The sequence below is a fragment of the Chiloscyllium punctatum genome, chromosome 4 (assembly GCF_047496795.1).
Source record: "Chiloscyllium punctatum isolate Juve2018m chromosome 4, sChiPun1.3, whole genome shotgun sequence".
NCBI classification, from domain to species: Eukaryota; Metazoa; Chordata; class Chondrichthyes; order Orectolobiformes; family Hemiscylliidae; genus Chiloscyllium; species Chiloscyllium punctatum.
This window is the reverse complement of record NC_092742.1, coordinates 91,222,395-91,244,865: the sequence shown is the minus strand read 5'-3', so window position 1 is coordinate 91,244,865 and position 22,471 is coordinate 91,222,395. Positions and strand designations below refer to the sequence as shown.

At 43.1% G+C, this 22,471-nt stretch overlaps 1 protein-coding gene across 1 annotated transcript in view; it reads right to left on the bottom strand.

Moving 5' to 3' along the window:
- The window catches only part of ivd (isovaleryl-CoA dehydrogenase), a 109,119-nt gene extending 87,261 nt beyond the window's left edge, over positions 1–21,858 (bottom strand). The window contains exons 1-5 of the mRNA XM_072569286.1: positions 21,710–21,858; positions 19,080–19,333; positions 18,390–18,446; positions 16,154–16,249; positions 10,124–10,200 (exon numbers count right to left, since the gene is read on the bottom strand). Coding sequence (XP_072425387.1) covers positions 10,124–10,200; positions 16,154–16,249; positions 18,390–18,446; positions 19,080–19,251 — 402 coding nt within the window. The 5' untranslated portion in view covers positions 19,252–19,333; positions 21,710–21,858. The remainder of the gene's footprint in view (positions 1–10,123; positions 10,201–16,153; positions 16,250–18,389; positions 18,447–19,079; positions 19,334–21,709) is intronic.
- Between the last annotated feature and the right edge of the window lie 613 nt (positions 21,859–22,471).

Here is a 22,471-nt window from a genome sequence, read left to right as displayed (position 1 = left end):
CTTCTTCAAGATAAAGATAACCACATGTGTCAGCTTGGGTGTTTTCTAGGGTTCTGGATGTTTAAGTTTTGGACGAGTTGCTGGGTCAGAAATTCCTCCTCTCACGTTTTCTCTCTGCCTTCTCTGCGCATTTGCTTTTAAAGGAGGCTGCACCATTTTTTATTTGGTCATACCAGATGCAGTGACCCTGTAAGCTTTGACCAGGACTCAAAAACGTTGATATCCAAACCCTTCAGTGAAACCGTCAGATTATCCTTGATGGACTTCCTTTAAAGCACACTCAGACTCTAGCTTTCTTTGAAGCTTGCTTTGGTAAGTGAAAGTCAGGCATTCTGACCACATGACCAGCTCAAATTTGTTGTGACCTTCTCATGACGTGTCAGGTGGTTCTATCATCTGACCTTCAGCAGAATTTGAAGGGAACTAAAGTGCAAGTGTTTGGGCTTCTTGGCATGAAAGTGGTACACAGTCCAAGTGTCTCACTTACAGCAGAGTGTACAGGACTATTGCTCTCTACGTTTTCTTAATAGACAAACTTGGTGACAGATTTTGGTCATGGACTGAAACTCTGGGCTTGAGATAGAGCTTTTCCAGAGCAGGCTGGTACATTTCTTCAGTTTGCTTCGTGCTCAGCTTGTTCTGGCAGTAGTGGTGATCTTTCAGGAATCACTGGAGTCAGGGACAGTTCCAATGGATTGGAAAATCCTAATGCAAACCCCTGTTTAAGAAGGGAGGGAGGCAGAAGACGGGAAACTGTAGGTCGATTGGCATGACTTCGGCTGTTGGTAAGATTTGGGAGTCCATTATTAAGGATAAGTTTGCAGAGTATTTGGAAGTGCACGGTAAAACATGGCCGAGTCAGTATGGTTTCATTAAGGAAAGGTCATGTGTGACAAATCTGTTAGAATTCTTTGAGGTGGTAGCAAACAAGTTAAAGAGGAGAGCCAGTGGACGTTATTATTTGACTTTCCAGTAGGTCTTTGACAAGGCAATGTACAGGAGGGTGCCGAATAAGATTAGTGCCCATTGTGTCAGGGGCAAGGTACTGGCAATGAATAGAGGATTGACTGACTGACAGAAGGCAGAGAGTAGAAATAAAGGAGTCTTTTTCAGGATGGCAGCCAGTGACTGGTGGCGTTTCACAGGGGTCCGTGTTCGAACTATTCATGTTATACATTAACGATCTGGATGAAAGAACTGAGAGCATTGTTGCTAGGTTTACAGATGACAAAATAGGTGGAGGGGCAGGTAATGTTGAGGAAGTGGGGAGGCTAGCGAAGGGCTAGGACAGGCTAGGAGAGTGGGCAAGTAAGTGGCAAATGAAATACAATGCAGAAAAGTGTGAAGTAATGCACTTTGGTCGAAAGAATAGAGATGTAGTCTATTTTCTTTTCATATTAAGATGCAGGTTCACTTGGCAGTGAGGAAGGCAAATGTAATATTAGTGATCATTTCAAGAGGGCAAGAGTACAAAAGCAAAGCTGTATTACTGAAGCAGGATAAGGCTCTGATCAGACTGCATTTGGAATACTGTGAGCAGTACTGGAGAAAGAATGTGCTGGCATTGGAGGGCGTCCAGAAGAGGTTTACAAGAATGATCCTGAAGATGAAGAGCTTATTATAACAGAAGCAGTTGAGGACTCTGGGTCTATACTTGATGGAGTTTAGAAGAATGAGGGGGATCTGATTAAAACTTACAAAATACTGAGAGACCTGGATAAAGTAGAGATGTTTCCATTCTTAGGAGAGGGTAGGTTCTGACAGCACAGCCTCAGAGTCATGGGACTGAGATGGAGGAATTTCTTCAGCCAGAGGGTGGTTAACCTGTAGAACTCATTGACACAGAGGGCTAAGTCACTGAGTGCATTTAAGACCAAATTCTTGATTGGTCAGGGGATCAAGGGCTATGTTGTCACTTATCTCAAGAGGGTTGGAATATAAAAGCACCGTTGTGCTACTGAGACTTTATAAAGCTCTGGTTAGGCCCCATTTGGAGTACTGTGTCCAGTTTTGGTCCCCACACCTCAGGAAGGACATACTGGCACTGGAACGTGTCCAGCGGAGATTCACACGGATGATCCCTGGAATGGTTGGTCTAACATATGAGGAACGGCTGAGGATTCTGGGATTGTATTCATTGGAGTTTAGAAGATTAAGGGGAGACTTAATAGAGACGTACAAGATAATACATGGCTTGGAAAGGATGGACGCTAGGAAATTGTTTCCCTTAGGCGAGGAGACTAGGACCAGTGGACACAGCCTTAAAATTAGAGGGGGTCAATTCAGAACAGAAATGCGGAGACATTTCTTCAGCCAGAGAGTGGTGGGCCTGTGGAATTCATTGCCGCAGAGTGCAATGGAGGCCGGGACGCTAAATGTCTTCAAGGCAGAGATTGATAGATTCTTGTTGTCTCGGGGAATTAAGGGCTACGGGAGAATGCGGGTAAGTGGAGTTGAAATGCCCATCAGCCATGATTTAATGGTGGAGTGGACTCGATGGGCCGAATGGCCTTACTTCCACTCCTATGTCTTATGGTCTTATGGGAAGAAGGCAGAAGAATGGGGGTGACGAAATATTACGTTTTATTAAGATATGTCTCTTGATTAAACTTAAAAATATAAGCCACAAGTATTAAGTTTGCCTGGAGCAGTGTTTTATAGAGGAATAAAACAATGCTATTTTCTGGGTCTGTAGATTGAAAGAAGCAAAAATGGGCTTTTAATAGAGTGATATGCTCTTCTTGTCGGATGTGGGAGTTTAGGAAGGTTTGTGGGTTACTGAGGATTATATCTGCAATAAATGCCATTGGTTACGAATCTTATCAGATCGAATGGATTGATTAGAGTGACAGTTAGAGGCAATGAGGAATTTACAAGAACAAGGGGATGTGATGGATGGCAGTTATATGAAGGGAGAAATGTTGCAGATGCAGTCACATAGGTGGTTAACTCCAGGAAAAGAGAGGTAGGCTGATGGTGCTATCCCCATTTCAAATAAATATGCTATTTTGGAAAATGTAGGGGGTGATGGATTCTCAGGGGAATGCAGCAAGGACAGCCAAGTTTCTGGTATCGAGACTGGCTCTAATGCAATGAGGGGAATGTCTGGTTCCAAGGGTCATTTGTGTTAGGGGATTCTGTAGTCCAAGGCACAGACAGACATTTCTGCGGCTGACAGTGAAAAATCAGAATGGTGTGTTGCCTCCCTGGTGCCAGGATCAAGGATGTCTCAGAGAGGGTGCAGAATGTTCTCAAGGGGGAGAGGGGCCAGCAGGAGGTCACTGTACACATTGGAACCAATGACACAGGAAGGGAAAAGGATGAGATTCTGAAGGGAGATTACAGAGAGTTAGGCAGGAATTTAAACAGGAAATCATCGAGAGTAGTAATATCTGGATTACTCCCGGTGCTGCGAGCTAGTGAGGGCAGGAATAGGAGGATACAGCAGATGAATGCATGGCTGAGGAGCTGGTGTATGAGAGAAGGATTCACAGTTTTGGGTCATTGGAATCTCTTCTGGGGTAGATGTGACCTGTACAAGAAGGACGGATTGCACCTGAATTGGAAGGGGACTAATATACTGGCAGGGAGATTTGCGAGAGCTGCTCAGGATGATTTAAACTATTAAGGTGGGGGGGTGGGACCCATGGAGATAGTGAGGGAAGAGATCAATCTGAGACTGGTACATTTGAGAACAGAAGTGAATCAAACAGTCAGGGCAGGCAGGGACGAGGTAGGATTAATAAATTAAACTGCATTTATTTCAATGCAAGGGGCCTAACAGGGAAGGAAGATGAACTCAGAGCATGGTTAGGAACATGGGACTGAGATATCATAGCAATTATAGAAACATGACTCAGGGATGGACAGGACTAGCAGCTTGATGTTCCAGGATACAAATGCTACAGGAAAGATAGAAAGGGAGGCAAGAGAGGAGGGGGAGTGGTGTTTTTGATAAGGGATAGCATTACAGCTGTGCTGAGGGAGGATATTCCCAGAAATACATTCAGGGAAGTTATTTGGGTTGAAATGAGAAATAAGAAAGGGATGATAACCTTATTGGGATTGTATTATAGACCCCCTAATAGAGGGAAATTGAGAAACAGATTTGTAAGGAGATCTCAGCTATCTGTAAGAATAATAGGGTGGTTATGGTAGGGGATTTTAACTTTCCAAACGTAATAGTGTTAGGGGTTTAGATGGAGAGGAGTTTGTTAAGAGTGTGCAAGAAAATTTTCTGATTCAATATATGGTTGTACCTACTAGAGAAGGTGCAAAACTTGACCTACTCTTGGGAAATAAAGAAGGGCAGGTGACTGAGGTCTCAGTGGGGGAGCACTTTGGGGCCAGCGACCATAATTCTATTAGATTTAAAATAGTGATGGAAAAGGATAGACCAGATCTAAAGGTTGAAGTTCACATGAACTTTCGAAAGCTGATTGGAGACAGATGTTCGCAGATAAAGGGACGGCTGGAAAATGGGAAGCCTTCAGAAATGAGATAACAAGAATCCAGAGAAAGTATATTCCTGTCAGGGTGAAAGGGAAAGCTGGTAGGTATAGGGAATGCTGGATGAATAAAGAAATTGAGGGTTTGGTTAAGAAAAAGAAGGAAGCATATGTCAGGTATAGACAGGATAGATCGAGTGAATCCTTAGAAGAGTATAAAGAATGTAGGAGTATACTTAAGAGGGAAATTAGGAGGGCAAAACGGGGACATGAGATAGCTTTGGCAAATAGAGTTAAGGAGAATCCAAAGAGTTTTTACAAATACATTAAGTACAAAAGGGTAACAAGGGAGTGAATAGGGTCCCTTAAGGATCAGCAAGGCAGCCTTTGTGTGGAGCGGCAGGAGATGGGGGAAATACAAAACAAGTATTTTGCATCAGTGTTTACTGTGGAGAAGGATATGGAAGAGATAGAATGTAGGGAAATAGATGGTGACACCTTGAAATATGTATATATTACAGAGGAGGGAGTGCTAGATGTCTTGAAATGCAGAACCTGAACAGGTGTACCATAGAACTCTTGTAGAAAGTTAGGGAAGTGATTGCTGGGGCCCTTGCTGAGGTATTTGTATCACCGATAGTCACAGGTGAGGTGTGAGGTGCTAGAAGACTGGAGGTTGGCTAATGTGGTACCACTATTTAAGAAGGGTGGTAAGGACAAGCCAGGGAACTATAGAGTGAGCCGTGAGCCTGACATCGCTGGTGGGCAAGTTGTTGGAGGGAATCCTGAGGGACAGGATGTATATGTATTTGAGCTATAGGGAGAGGTTGAATAGACTGGGACTGTTTTCCCTGGAGCATTGGAGGCTGAGGGGTGACCTTATCGAGGTTTATAAAATCATGAGGGGCATGGATAGGATAAATGGTCAAAGTCTCTTCCCTGGGGTTGAGGAGTCTAGAACTAGAGGCCATAGGTTTAGGGTGAGAGGAGTAAAATTTAAAAGAATTCTAAGGGACAACTTTTTTACGCAGAGAATGGTACGTGTATGGAATGAACTGCCAGAGGATGTGGTAGAGGCTGGTACAATTACAACATTTAAAAGGCAGCTAGAAGGGTGTATGAATAGGAAGAGTTTGGAGGGATACGGGCCAGGTGCTGGCTAGAGGGACTAGATTGGGTTGGGATATCTGGTCGGCATGGACAGGTTGGACCGAAGGGTCTGTTTCTGTGCTGTACATCTCTATGACTCTATAAATAAATTGATTATGATCAAATGGCAGAGCAGAGTTGATGGGCCAAATGGCCCGATTCTGCTCCTATATCCAATGATCTTATGAATACAAGGCTAATGTTATCGCATTTATTAGAGAATAAATCTATGCTACATTGCATATTAACACAACCTCTGAAGAATGCTTTTGGAGACCTTGGTTCTCTCAGATTGAACAGCTTCCCAGCCATACCATGTCTGATTTCAATACCAGGATCACGAAAGAGCAGAGGAGGTTTCAAACTCTCTTCCTCAAATGGCGGTTGATGCTAATTCAATTGTTAAAGTTAAATCTGAGATAGACAAATTTCATTAAATAAGGGTATCAAGGAACATGGGCTCAACGCAGGCATATAGTGTTAGGCCACAGATCGGCCATGATGTTATTGAACGGTGAAGCAGGTTCGAGAGGCTGAATGGTCTACCCCTGTCACTGTGCAGAGATGACTATGTTAATATGTCCATATTCTATTCTTGGCTTTTCTCTTGGAGCTGTCTGATTCCAAACACCATTATCAGCATCAAATAGAGTTAATAAGGATAAAATTAAAATGCAAGGTAGTCGAGAAATCAATGTTGTAGTTATGCCCAATTTTTTTTATATTTTAACACTAATAGCCTGTGTAAGCATATTATTAGATGTTACTAGAGAGAGAGAGCGAGGGATCGGGAAGTGTGAATCCAGGCTAGGCAGTTGAATTACCATGGGAACTAGCAGACCCAAGGGTACACGTTAAGATATGAGAATCCTGGTTAAGTTGCACAATCGTAAATCTCTATTCTAAGAAGTAACCAAGATGGGCTTCTCTCTTGCATATTCTCAAATAAAGCCTGAACCAGAGAGTTAAGAGTGGTAATTTTACACAAGTTATCTCCTGAAGGTTTCTGAAACCAACTCTCTGGCAGTGTATTCTGGCCAAGATTTTATAATAAGAGGACCTAAGGATTCTGACTAAGATGTTGCCAAGGAAATGGACAGGAATTTGTTTCTTTTAAAAATACGTCCACAGTATGAGAGTATTGCTGGCGAGACCAGCAGTTATTGCCCATTCCTAATTGAGACAGGAATGGTGAACTATATTCTTGAACAGCTGCAGTCCACGGAGGGTAGGTAAAGAGAAACAGAGCACTTCACAACTGACATTGATCCAATTTAGGTGCAGTAGACTGAGTTTTGAAACAATGCAGTACAATGGCTCTACTTTATCCACATTACTGGAGCAGGCCTCACTGGCACACATCGCATTATAATTTTTACAATTCGACCACATTACAAGAAAGAATGAATCAAGAGGCCAAGACAACCATCTGGGTACAGAAGTCCGCTGACAAGGAATCCAAATGCTGAGCAAGTTTTAAATAAGACAAAATTACACTGATTATAACTTGTCATGTTATGAAATGTTTAGTCGTGTTTAACATGGCACAGTGGCTCAGTGTCAGGGACCCAGGTTCAATTTCACCCTCGGGTTACCGTGTGTGTCAAGTTTGCACATTCTCCCAGTGTCTGTGTGGGTTTCCTCCGGGTGCTCCGGTTTCCTCCCACAGTCCAAAGATGTGCAGGTCAGGTGAATTGGCCATGCTAAATTACCCATAGTGTTCAGGAAAAATGCAGGGTTCACAGGGATAGTGTAGGGGGGTGGGTCTGGGTGGGATGCTCTTCAGAGGGTCAGTGAGAACAGCACTACCTACAGTTTGATAAGAAATAAATTTTGAAATATGGGCTGACTATCTATCCTGTGCTTTGGGATGTAATATGTGTTACCTTATAATTTATCTTCTACCTGTGACCTTACCATGATGAGCCAAATGGCCTGTTTCCACATTGTAGGGATTTTATTCTATGAATCTCACAAATGGTAGTTGGTGATAATGAAGAGGATGTAGGACATCTCATGCTACCATCACCACATAAAGAATAAGTGGAGCTGCTGAGATAGTAAGCAAGGTTACCTCTGAACAGGAAAATGCAATGGCCACACGAACTTCTTTTTTTTAGAAAAGTCAATTCCAAATCTTTCTCAACTCATTCAAACTTGCTGTCTGCAGAAACATGTTCAAATCGCTCACATTTAAACTCTCCTGACATTTGGATGTAAAATTCCCCCCGACATCTATCTCTCACTCCTAGCTTCCTCATGTTTCACCTGTACCTCCCTCCATCACAATACCCAACTGAACAATCCATGAACGAGACTGGCTCCGGCACCAAAAATATTCAGGCCCTATAAGAGTTAGACAATCTGAACCAAAAAAATCAGTTTCCAAACATTTATGCTGGCGTGCGCTATTTCCTGGCACATTTCTATTCCATCTCAGGTGGAGAGAAAGTTGGGTTGAGGTGCGATTTGCCATCATCATCGTGAACGGTGAAGGAGACTCACAGGGTGGGAAGGCCTACTCCTGCTCCGAGTTTCTATGAATGTTTCTTTGGTCTTTCAATGTCTATGAAAGGAATGCCCAGTCGAGGTGATAATCATTTTGGATTTTTACCCCTCCTGACTAAAGGAACAGGAACTCTCAGAGGTTAGAGGTGGAATGGAAGCATGGCCCTTTGTGCACGTAGTATCCCTGGAGTAGCTTAGTTTTTCAACTAACAATAAGGAGACATATTGTTGGTGCTGATATGTCATGGCTGTTTTTACAATGATTATTACAGTTTTGTCCAGATGTACAGCCCAAAAAGCAACATGAGGAATGTCTTGGTGCACACACCAGGGAGCAGAAGGTATTTGGAGTGTGCAAATGATGGCCGGGGATGGCAGAAATGTTGGGATTCGGGGTGTGGAGAGTTTCTTAATCGCCACTAATGTTGGAGAGCTCTTTGGGACTGGGAAAAACATTCTTGCCCTTTTAAACCCACAAGGAGAGCTGAACCCAACATTTATCTCATAGACTAAGCCTTTCTTATCTCCTTTGACCCATATTGAGAAAGCAGCAAACACAAGCAAAAAATAGAATGGCTTTTAAAATGAAGGCGAAAAGCCTCATTGTAATATTTACTTGGCCAATTCACTTTCCAGTAATGCATTGTTCATCTGCCCCCCCTCATCCTAACTCTGTTAAAACAGCAGTAGAACAATTTTGAGGCAGTTGGGATTCTTATCTCAGACCAGGTTAGGATAGGACACGAACATAATGAACAAAATGTTTCATGTGGAACAGCACTACCTACAGTTTGATAAGAAATAAATTTTGAAATATGGGCTGACTATCTATCGTGTGCTTTGGGATGTAATATGTGTTACCTTATAATTTATCTTCTACCTGTGACCTTACCATTCCATCCAAGTTTAGGCTCCTCTGCTTATCAAAATAAGTGCGACAGGTAATATCTTGCAGAGTGACAAATAGGTAAAGATTGAAAAGAAATTGATTTGCCCAGAAAGGACTGTTTCAATCCTTATTACAGAATGCATTGATTATCTATAAAGTGTTAATTATATATACACAGATATAAATCTATTGAACCATGTGAATATCCAGTTCATAAACCTTACTCCTTACATTTCTTAGCTTAACAACAGCATTGAACATCACCAAATAAACTATTACACTAAGCAAGCCATTTTTAATGTTCAAAGCAATGATGGGTTTCTTGACCCCCCAGTTCCCAACCATGCTTAGAAATGCTACTCCAGTAGAGGTCAGGGCTGTTACATGTATTCGTTAAATTAACCTGAGTGTTTTAATATCATAATTTAAGATTTCACTTTATAGTATCAGTCTGACTACAAACATGGGCTTCATCGTTTTACCAAATTAAAGATCTTTCAGCCACCTCTATGAATGTTGCCTTAACCTGAACCACAATGAGGCATGCAATGTTATATTTCATACAACAGGCACTCATGGAACCACTGAGTGAGATGGCAAGTTTTGTCCAATGGCATTCAATGAGAAGTTTGAGGCTTAGTTCAGCGAACAGCTTCTGTAATGTGGTTCAGAAAAGACGCTAAGCATAGATTAAAGCATCTCTCAGCAAGACAGATGAGAGGGGAGACTCACAGAGTACTGGTTTTGGCAATTCCAGGTTATCATTTACAAAAGGGACTGACAACAACTCAACAGCCAGGTTCTTACAAACAAAAAAAAATGGGAAGTCGCAATAGACCCACTGGACAATAGGGCTGCCCTCTCATTAGAACGAGGCAGTTAATAGTGATTTGACCAGAGGAGCACCATACCTAAGGCAAAGGGAGAGACTGAGAAGGAGGGTTCTTCATGGTGATCTCAATACACATGGATATTGATCTCACGCTGTTAGGATCAGTCTGCATCGCAAACCAGACAGCATGGGAGTGGGAGGATGGGAAACTAAGTTTCTACAATAATGGAAATTGAACTGAAAGATGCACAAATTTTCATCGAATTTCCTTTTTAGCCCTTGTAATAGGGTATTTACCTTCTCTGCATTCTGTACATCTACCACATCAAAAGAACCATCTTCATTCACCTTATATGTTGCAGGCTGGAAGAATTCTGCAAAAACAACAGACCTCCGTTTCAGTCACTAGCCCAAGTTTTAATGTTACATTAGTACTCAGCAAGACATCAGCAATGTCCCCATATGCAGTATTTACACCAGTTAAAACCATGGTGGGAGAAAGGGGTTGCTTCTTATTTCCAAACTAGGACAAGATGGCACAGTCTTAAAACTAGCAGGGGACAGATTTAGGACCAAATTGAGAAGGATCTTCTTCACCCAGAGGGTTGTGAATCTGTGGAATTCCCCGCCCTGTGAAGGAGTTGGGGCCTCCTCACGGAATGTTTTTAAAGCTAAGATAGATAATTTTTTTGAACAGCAAGGGAATTAAGGGTTATGGTGAGAGGGGGGCTAAGTGGAACTGAGCTCACGAAAAGGTCAGCCATGATCTTATTGAATGGCGGGGTGGGCTCAAAGGGCCAGATGGCCTACTCCTGATCCTAGTTTGTATGTTCTGTTTATTAATTTTCCAATTTCTGCTGTACCGTGAGCAGGAATTGGCCAACAAGAGTGGTGGGCAGTAAAAGTCCAACGAAATGGGGAAAAATTGGATCATGATGGAGCTACAGCATGAGACAGTAAGAGCATTCCCTGGTGACTTGGGGGTGGTCCTGTCAAACTGCTCAGGTGCTTATGCCTTGGCAGTCTGGGCTTGACTAATTAGCAGCTAGATGTGTCTGCTCAAAAAAAAACTATGATTTGGGGGTGCCAGTGTTGAATTGGGGTGTACAAAGTTAAAAATCACACAGTGCCAAGTTATAGTCCAACAGGTTTGTTTGGGAGCACTAGCTTTCGGAGCGCTGTTTGTGGAGAATAAGATTATAAGACACAGAATTTATAGCAAAAGTTTACAGTATGATGTAACTCAAATTATATATTGAAAAAGACCTGGATTGTTAAGTCTCTCATCTTTTAGAATGAACATGTTGGTTTCAGTTCTTTCATATGTAAATCGCAAAACCTTTTTTTACAAGTTACATTCTCAAGTGAACTTTAACAACTGGCCATGATTTGGAGATGCCAGTGTTGGACTGGGGTGTACAAGGTTAAAAATCACACAACACCAGGTTATAGTCCAACAGGTTTAATTGGAAGCACTAGCTTTCGGAGCGACACTCCTTCATCAGGTGATTGTGAGCAGTGCTCCCAAAGCTAGTGCTTCCAAATAAACCTGTTAGACTGTAACCTGGTGTTGTGTGATTTTTAACCTTTCAACAACTGGTGTCATGTCAGCCCAGTACAGGTATTGAAGGTGTTAACTCCCTGTGAGAGACTGTCTGTGCCACAATGGTCAAACTGATTCTAATCTAAGAAATGGATTTACAGAATCTTACATGGATTGATGCAGTTTTTGAGCAAAGTAAAATGTAGGGTTATGAGTATCTGTGAGAGGGTGTGGTTTTGTGGTATATAATTCACATGTGCAAATGTTTCTGATAACATTAATCTTGTTATTTATTTTCACATGATTTTCTGACGTGCTTCCTCCCAACACCATTACAGTCTTTGAGTAACAACTAGATTCCATTGGATTCAACTTATTTTCTTAGAAATTTTGCCACTGGATCCACTGAGGATCATCGTGACCCCGTGATCTTCCTTGGAGCTGGATCTGAACTCTGATAGTCAATGGATCACTCAATTCCTGATGCGTTTACAATGTCACCAAAAACTTTGATTGTTGTTTGGGTAAACTCTCACAATGTTGTGTGGAAATCCTGCCTTGTGTATTCTTCTCAGCACAGCTCTCACTCAGGCCGTGGCAAGACATTTTGTCTAAGTCCTCTAAAAGATTACACATATTCCTTTGATAAGTCTCTGGTGCTGAAATATTTCCAAAGGGCAATCTGCTAAAGCAGAATCTTCTAAATAGTGCTGTAAAAGTTGAGCGGAACATGGATTCCTCTCCAAGCAATACTGCTCGAATTTGCCATTAGAGTCCAGTTTAGAGAACACGAAGGTCTTCCCTAATTTTGCGAAACTCTAACCCGCTGATACTATTGATTGGATTTCTGTCTGCCTTTGGAGCCTTTGTCACTCCATCCCGAATATCAAGCTGTCAGCTCTTTTACAGGTGAAAGGACTCCTTGTTTGATCACTAAGTCTTCCCTTTAGAAATAAAGGGTGTGCAGACTTCCTGGAATATGTAAGCATATTGGTTTCCCTTCTGGACTTAATGTTATGCAATATGCTGTTTCTTTAGCTTTCAAATCCTGTAAGTAACTTCAGAAGTTCAGCTCGTAAGTCTCCTGATTGGCCTCCTTCATTTCTTCTCCTTTGTAAACTGGATCCTATTCCATACGTGCCTTTCCACTTAAGTTCATGGTTGGACCAAGTATCATTTTCCTTGCATATCAAATCTTTATTTAAAGTTTAGAATTCTTGACACTTTTACTTGTGAGCTCTTCTGAGACCGAAGGTTTATTCTGATCTTGGATTACGTACAGCACTTCAGGAAATACTGTGTTTTTTAAGGAAGATGTTAGTTCTACCAGAACCCTTCAGCTCTATTCCTCCGGATCAGTGTAGATGCTTTCAGGATGATCGAAGCACTCTCACGTTGAACCATGGTCCAGTGTCTTGTGGCGCTATCACTTTACAAAGGTTATTTTGTGCTGGGCTCTTTTTTTTTGAAGAGAGGTTGTAAAGGCGGAGGTGACGAACCAGCTACTGAAAATGGCTCAAGGAAACAACTTAGGAGGCCTTTAGGTTTTATTTAAAAAAAAATACACTGCAACAATGGAAGCAGCTTGAACTGGAATGACCACCTCTTACAGACCAGGTTTTTGTGTTTTTGTTTAGCTGTTGCAGTCAGCAGCTGTTTGGGGGTCTCAGAAGAGTTACAGGCTTCAGTGAATGATTCCTGGCCGCGATTTTCTCTGGAATCTCTTGACGTTTTGTTTCCCCTCTCCTGGATTGGAGAACCGCATGTAAGAATCTGTGTCTGAATTTGCCTTTCTCCCAAGGTGGTGTTTACAGAATGTAACTATATCGGGACAGTTAATTAGTCAGAGGTACTCTATCCATTATCCAGTTATTTTTAGTTCCTCTTTCCTTTGTTTGTTATTTATCTACAGTGTTTAAATAGATTGTGTTTTGCTTTATGTGAAGTAGTTTGAGTAATCACATCACATCTGGAACACACACTTTACATCTGCTTTTAAAATAAGAAAAAGTTAGGATCTAGGCCACCTTCTTAAAATACTTTGAGGCGATCTGGTCTGGTCCATAACAGTCTAAAAGATTTGAAACTGCTGCTCCAATATTTAACTTAAAAGGTGCCCAAAATCTCTGCCCTCCAATAATTTCCACATATTTCTTTAACCTCTGCTAAAGTAGCTCAATATCTTGTGAAAAGTCTATTTCTTTCTTAAAATACTTTTAAAACCTATTCTTAAATGTTCTTTTTTAAACTGCCACATATTTTTGCACCAATCGTAGTGGGTATTTTTGGCAGGATCATTTCCATGCCCATGCTAACCTCTTCACTACCTACAATAGTAAGTCCTAGATGCCACTATTGATTGCTTTCCAGGCCACACATCTCCTTTCTTCGCTTTTCCCTTTTTTTTCAGTCTGTATTATTCAACTGTAGCTATTATTTTGGGATTTAGAGTTTCTGTCTTTCTCTCTTCTGATTACTGATAGGCAAACCTAGATCAGATGGCAGAACCTATGTAGCTGCCCACACTGTTCACCATTGCATACTGACCTGCTCTCAGTCTGACTTCACCATAACATCTGGTGCAGTGTGAAATTAAGTGAATATCTTTAACCACTCTCTGCCTGATTAAGTCTTGAAATTTGTTGAAAACTTTCTAGTATAGGTTTTTCACTTGCAACCATACATTGTTGCACTGTTGGGTTGGAGTAACTTACTCACTCTTAAAGACTGCTTACTAAATAACACTTAAGAATCATAGAGATGTACAGCATGGAAACAGACCCTTCAGTCCAACCCGTCCATGCCGACCAGATATCTCAACCCAATTTAGTCCTGCCTGCCAGCACCTGGCCCATATCCCTCCAAAACCTTCCTATTCGTATATCTATCCAAATGCCTCTTAAATGTTGCAATTGTACCAGCCTCCACCACTTCCTCTGGCAGCTCATTCCATACACGTACTACCCTCTGTGTGAAAATGTTGCCCCTTAGGTCTCTTTTTTATCTTTTACCTAAACCTATGCCCTCTAGTTCTGGACTCCCTGACCCTAGGGAAAAGACTTTGCCTATTTATCCTATCCATGTCCCTCATAATTTTGTAAACCTCTATAAGGTCACCCCTCAGCCTCCAAAACTCCAGGGAAAACAGCCCCAGCCTGTTCAGCCTCTCCCTATAGCTCAAATCCTCCAACCCTGGCAACATCCTTATAAATCTTTTCTGAACCCTTTCAAGTTTCACAACATCTTTCCAATAGGAAGGAGACCAGAATTGCAAGCAATATTCCAACAGTGGCCTAACCAATGTCCTGTACAGCTGCAACATGACCTCCCGACTCCTGTACTCTAAAATATTTACAGTTAAGAACACTCCCCTGTACTAGTTTCTTTCCATGCTATTTTCTCTTAGACATTCCAATCACATCTGTCTGACACTCCCTTTTATGACAGCACAGACTATTACAGTCATCACTTTACAATACTTAGTCTAATACACTGCATTAAAGTTGTGCAATATTACGGATAAAGTTAAAAATGACAACACCAGGTTATAGTCCAACAGGTTTTTTTTGGAAGCACTAGCTTTTGGAACACTGCTCCTTCATCAAGTGGTTGTGGATAATAAGACACAGAACTTAGCGCAAAAGGTTACAGTGTCATACAGCGATGTATTGAACAAACCTGGATTGTTAAGTCTCTCATCTTTTAGACTGTAGGTTTTGGTTTATTAATATGTAAATCCCATAACTTCTTTCAAGTCACCTTCTCGAGATAACAAGATTTTATAATGAAAGGTGACATCTCAGCTCAGATAATGCATTAAAGATGTGAGGTATATTTGCAGATACATTCCAGTTTGCTCAAAAATGCATAATCTGCAGGCAGTCAATACATGTGATATTTTGTAAATTCCACTTTGGAAATAGAACCAGTTTGACTCATGATTGGGATACAGACAGACTCTGACCTCACACCTTTAATGCTGTGTTTGAGCTCAGATGTCACCTTTTTGTTGCAAAACTTTAAGTTATCTCGACTTAAAAGAAGCTCTGGGATTTAAATATTAATGAAGCCAAACCTGTATTCTCAAAGATGAGAGATTTAACAATCCAGGTTTATTCAATATATCACTGTATGACACTGTAATCATTTGCTATAAATTCTGTGTCTCAAGATCTTATACTCCACAACCACCTGATGAAAGAACAGCGCTCCAAAAGCTAGTGCGTCCAAATAAACCTGTTGGACTATAACCTGGTGTTGTGTGATTTTTAACATTGTCCAGCCCAGTCCAACACCGGCACCTCCAGATCAATATTATGAATGTTCTATGTGATAGAGACATTACTGGATTAGAAGCACAGCTCAGATTCAAAAGCTGGAAATAGGGCTTGCTACCACAGCAAGGACATTTTTTTAAAAGAGCAGGTGAATGACAGCAGATAAGGTAGGAGGCAGTAACGTGAGAATCACTAACAATGTTAGCTAGTATAGGAGTGAGGAAGAGGAGTGCAGTGTTCAAATTACTGGGAATGGTTTAATGTGAATGCACATCTAATCACTGCCACACTTTCACCAAAGAAAGTTTGAAGAAACAATGAAAACCAACTTGATTCCATATCTATTTTCATTTTGCTATTAGTTAGCACATGACATTTTCAAATGGGAATGCCAATTCATACTGAATAGTGAACTGTTCTATCCAATGGCCCAGACGGACTCATCTCATTTGCTTTGCAGCTAGATTATTCCGAGGGAAGGGACAGTGTTGTGAAAGCCTGACCTACCATACGGGATAAAGGGCCTGTCAGTGGGAGGGAGGAGGATAAAGTGCTTCTTTCCAGAAACCACGCAGTACAGGTTCTCATAGTGATCTTTATGCACTGAAACAAAGTTTAGAAATAAGAGTCAGTAAAATGGCACAAAGGAAATTAGGAAATCCAGTGCAGACACATCAAGCAATGGATATAATCGCAACCAGCACAGATTCCGTCATCACAGAACACACACAGTCAACTATCCACAGTTGATCGCTTCCTAATATGTCAATATACATATCCACATGTATCAGTAAAAATCTTACTTATGATGTGAATCTCCTACTGAGAAACAATAACCTGCATTTATGTACTGCCTCAAACATGGTATAATGTTCCAAAGTGCTCCACAAGAACAATTATTGAACAATATCGGGCACAGGCCCACCCCCTCCCGTTAAGGGGATACTAAGATATTTGGCTGACAGTTTGTCCAAGTAGTAAGGAATATTTTGAAAGGAGTGGGGAGGAGATTCCAGAGCTGAGGATGGAAAAAGCTGAAGTGACAAGTTTCTCCACTGGTGAAGCAACTAAAGTTCGGGGACTCTCAGGAGGCCAGAACTGTACGAGAGGGGTATCTTGAAAAAGGAAGGAGGTTACAAAGGATCAGGAGGGGTGAAGGTTTTCAAAACCAGGATGAGAATTTTAGAATTGGACCAGGAGCTAATGCAGATCAGCAACCACCTGGAAGATGTGAATTAGGATACAAGCAGCAGGGGGCTGGAGCAATTCCCGTTTACATGGGTTAAAACACGGGAGGCATTGGAATAGTCAAGTCTACAGGTAAAAGTGACATGGGTGAACGTTTCAGGAGCAGGTCAGATGAGATGGGGCGGACTCTGGCATTGTACAGGAGTGTGGTTTTAGTGATGAAGCAAAGTAGTAGTTGGAAATACACTTGGGGAGGCGATGGTCTCGTGAAATTATCTCTCGATTGTTAATCCAAAGACCCAGGTAATGTCTGGGGACCAGTTTCGAATCCCACCACAGCAGATGGTGGAATTTGAATTCAATAAAAATCTGGAATTAAGAGTCTAATGAGACAATGAATCCACTGCCAACTGTTGGAAAAACCCATCTGGCTCACGAATGTTCTTTAGGGAAGGAAACTGCCATCCTTACCTGGTCTGACCTACAGGTGACTCCAGACCCACAGCAATGTGGCTGACTCTGATCTGCCCTCTATGCAATTAGAGATGGGCAATGAATGCTGGCCTAGCCAGTGATGCCCTCATCCAGTCAATGAATATAAAAATAAACTTGTAGGGCACATCGGGTTCATCTGCAGATACTTGGCAGAAAGAGGGATAGAGTAAACGGCTCAGGCATGGAGCTTATAACAGGAACCAAAGACAATGTTTTCCGGAACCGAAGAATCAGAGCATGCCTACAGTGCGGAAAGAGGTCATTCGGACCATCGTGTTTGTACCGACCCTTAAGAGTCACCCTCCTCCGACGCTCCAGAGAAAACAGCCATGACCCTCGAATCGGTTCAATTGACTGAGCAGCAACATTTGAGAGGGACTGAGACTGATTTACACTCTGTCCATGGGAAGATAATTCATAAAACTGAGCACACCAAGCTCATTACATAATTACACTGTGATGGGTCACCACAGATCAGTGGTTGGGAATGTTATCGCACGTCATGAGGCACTGGGAAACAAAGCAGAAGCCTATTGTGTGTTTATGCTGAGCAAAACGTCAATGCAAGTGTGCAAGCCAAGGGTTAGATGTAGGGACAACACTCGCAAATCAAGACCCACAACACTACAATGGAGTCATGTCTCTGCAGATTAAATGATAACCGGAGTTAGGTTTACTGTCAGTGTAAAAATATGCCTTAAGCTTAAAAATGTGTTGCTGGAAAAGCGCAGCAGGTCAGGCAGCATCCGAGGAGCAGGAGAATCGACGTTTCGGGCATAAGCCCTTCATCAGGTTCATGCCCGAAACGTTGATTCTCCTTCTCCTTTGATGCTGCCTGACCTGCTGCGCTTTTCCAGCAACACATTTTTAAGTTCTGATCTCCAGCATCTGCAGTCCTCAGTTTCTCCTAAAAATATGCCTTGGCTGACTCGGCTTTCTTACAGTAGCTTCTCCCCACAGGTCGCCTTGCTTTCACAGGTCAGCTGACATGACCCCCGCTCCCCACCTCTTCACTGTCCAAACAGCTCACTTACATGAATAACAAGCTTGAGTTACTTACAGGAAGTCACTGCAGTCGACTCCCCCAGCCAGAAATTTACAGCATCAGGCATCTTCCCTAAAACAAAAGGGGAGAAAATAAATGGTCTGACAGCACACCCAGCCGTTAGAGAGTGATCAGCCATCAGCCTGTTGACAGAGCACAGCCTGAATCTTCAGGCCTCCATCCTGGTCAAAGCACAAGTCCTTGCTGCTCCATTGACCATGAAACCGGGTCACCGGGACCATTTCCATTTTGCCAGCATTCCCCCAAATGTTGGCCGTCAGAGGTTGGCAGCAGCTTATGTTTCTGGGGCCAGGAAAGGAGAGGTGGGTCACATACCCCTGGAGGGGTTCTAACTCCAGGAGCCACAGAGGGCTACCTTAGGACACGTGAGTTCTCCAGCCTGACCTGAGGTCTGGTTGTGGGGGGGCGCAGATTCCACCTTCACGTCTCAGCGACAGCATCCAATGTATCAGGGTCCCACAGTGAAAGTCTCACCATCAGTACCAATAGCACCTAACACCCACAAAGGCTACATCCATACACTTGCCATCATTTTAGCAACAAGAGAACAAGCTTAAACAGGTTTGAGAAAAGGAGAGAACTGGAACGCGTTATCTCAATGACCGTCGACGTGAGATAATCAGCAGAGTTGCTGACAAGCGACATGCAAGTAAGGTAAGCTGCAGCCCACCACTCCTCACTCACCTAGCGCCTCACTCATCCACGTGATGTGGGGCTCTATGTCCTGCAGGAGCTGAGGGAATTCCTCGGTCAGGTTTGAGCACTGCTTCTGCACGTAAAACACACCGCTCGCAGCCCGCTTCCTCTCGATGATGTCCAGGAAGTCATTAAATGGCATTTGCCGTTCCTCAGGCATCACGAACCGACCCTCGTACACGGCATCAGCGTAACCGTTGGGGGTCACTGCCACGCTCACCCTGTGCTTCCCAACCACCTCTCTGACGGTGAAACATCCCAATGTTACCACAGCAACCTGCATTTGTATGGCATCTTTGACAAAGCAAAACATTCCAAAGTGCTTAACGAGAGCGATAGCAAGCAGAATTTTGCCACTATGTCACCTAATGAGATCTGAGGAGATTTTAATAGGCACCTGCAGGGAGGGTAGAACCAGATGCAGGGACGAAGTTGAGCACTTGACAGCATCGAGCAAGAACTTTCAGAATTTGAGTGGAGGTGGATATTCGCAGGTAATGAGACGGCTCAAAAGTGAGAAGCCTTCAAAAATGAGGTAGCAAGAATCCAGAGACAGAACGTCCCGGTTAGGTGGAGGGCAAGACTGCTAGGTGTAGTGGATGCTGGATGACTAGATAAATTGGGGTTCTGGTCAAGAAAAAAGAGGAAGCATATGTCAGGTATAGACAGCAGCGATCATGTAAATCCCCAGAGGAGTATAAGGGCAGTAGGACTACACTTAAGAGGGAAATCAGGAGGGAAAAAGCAGGACATGAGGTAGCTCTGGCAAATAAGTTAAGGCAAATCCAAAGGGTTTCTATAAATACATCAAGGAAAAAGAGTAACTAGGGACAGAATAGGGCCTCTCAAAGATCAGCAAGAACTCCTATGCGTGGAACCTCAGCAAATCGGTGAGATTCTAAACAAGTATTTTGCATCATTCTTTACTGTGGGAAGAATGTTGGAGAAACACATCGCAAAATCTTGAAAGGTATCCATATTACGGAGGAGCCAGTGCTGGATGTCTTAAAATGCAGGTGGATAAATCCCCCGGACTGGATCAGGTGTACCCTAGAACTCTGTGGGTAGCTAGAGAAGTGATTGCTGGGCCCCTTGCTGAGATATTTGCATCATCGATAGTCACAGGTGAGGTGCCGGAAGACTGGAGGTTGGCTAATGTGGTGCCACTGTTTAAGAAAGGTGGTAAGGACAAGCCAGGGAACTATAGACCAGTGAGCCTGACATCGGTGGTGGGCAAGTTGTTGGAGGCAATCCTGAGGGACAGGATTTGAAAAGGCAAGGACTGATTAGGGATAGTCAACATGGCTTTGTGTGTCTGAAATCATGTCTCACAAACTTGATAGAGTTTTCTGAAGAGGTAATGAAGAGGATTGATGAGAGCAGAGTGGTGGACGTGATCTCTGTGGGCTTCAGTAAGACATGTGACAAGGTTCCACATGGTAGACTGGTTAGCCAGGTTAGATCTCATGGAATACAGGGAGAACTAGCCATTTGGATACAGAACTGGCTCAAAGATAGAAGACAGAGGGTGGTGGTAGAGGGTTGCTTTATGGACTGGAGACCTGTGATCAGCGGTGTGCTGCAAGGATTGGTGCTGGATCCACTGATTTTTGTCATTTTATATCAATGATATGGATGTGCACATAGGATGTATGGCTACTATGTTTGCAGATGACACCAAAATCTTTGGTGTAGGGGGGGACAACAAAGAAAGTTACCTCAGAGTACAACGAGACCTCCTGGGCTGAAGAGTGGCAGATGGAGTTTAATCTAGATAAATATTAAGCGCTAGATTTTGGTAAGGCAAATCATAGCAGGACTTATACACTTAATGGTAAGATCCTGGGGAATGTTGTCAAACAGAGATCTTGGAGTGCAGGTTCAGAACTCCTTGAAAGTGGAGTCACTGGAAGCTAGGATAGTGAAGAAGGCATTTGGTATGCTTTCCTCTACTGGTCAGTGCATTGAGTATAAGAGTAGGGATGTCATGTTGCAGCTGTACAGGACATTGGTTAGGCCACTTTTGGAATACTGCATTCAATTCTGCTCTCCCTGCTACAGGAAAGGTGTTTTTAATTGAAAAAAAACATTTTCAAGGATGTTGCCAGGACTGGAGGGATGACCTGCAGGGACCTGGATACCTGGAGCTATGAGGCAACAGTGCTTACCACTGAGCCGCCAATGTTGGTGATCGTGGGTTTGGACTAAGGAGACTCGGTGAGTTTTGGCAGTGCATCTTGTAGATGGTGCACGCTGCTGGTACTGAACAGCAGTGGATGGGGCCCAATGCTTTGTTCTGGACAGTGTTCTCAACCCAGACGAGTGGAGAAACGAAAAACAAATACCTTGCGTCCTTTGAACCAAATATGAACCAAAAATTTGTAGAACTTGAGGAAAGAAGAAACAAGCTCTCAACCACACCTCCCTCAACCCCTTGCCTGAAGACCAAGGCTGCACACAAGAGTGTCTGTGGTTCATTTTGGGAAGTGCTTACCTGCAATCACAAAATAGTGGTTGAGGCTGCAAGTCAAAATGAAATGGTCCAGGGAAGAATTAATGGACGAGAAGAATTGAGGTAAAAGCAAAGGATAAGAACTAATGAAGGGTCAAAAGCATACCTCAGGTAGGGGGCTGTCCATTTGGAGACAGCTGGCCAGTGGTTGATAGCATTTCTCAGGATGAAGGGCTTGTTGGGACACAACCAGTTTCGTTGGAATTCCAGTGGTGTGGGGGGCTGGTCGAGGTATGGTACGGAGTCATTCAAATACAGCTCTGCAAATAAATTACAGGTGGTATCCTCAGCACAGCAGCCACACACGAACAGCAAACAGCACTGATGGGCCAAGGTAGTGGCCAGTTAATCAGATAATCGAGAGGCATGCATAACCCAGTAAATCCTGACCATGCGAAGCTTCAAGACAGCAACATCCCTCAAAAATATCTACATAAATCCATTGACACACCTTTTAAAATTAATGTAAAACACGCAGTAGTAGAAATGTAAGGCAGGAGTTATACATAGCATTGCTATGCTTTATTGAGGTTTATAAAATTACGACGAGCATGAATAGGATAAATAGACAAAGTCTTTTCCCTGGGGTCAGGGAGTCCAAAACTAGAGGGGGGGGGGGGAATATGAAACATACCTCAGGAGTTTGGGGGGGGGGGGGGAGAAGGGGGAGGAGGGATGGGGGGGATGGGGGGGGGGGGAAGACGGGGGAGGAGAGATGGGGGGATGGGGGGAAGGGGGGAAAAGGGGGGGGATGGGGGGAAGGGGGGGGTGGGGGGATGGGGGAGGGGGGGAGGGGGGGATGGGGGGATGGGGGGGGAAGGGGGGGGAAGGGAGGGAAGGGGAGGGGGAAGGGGAGGGGGAATGGGGG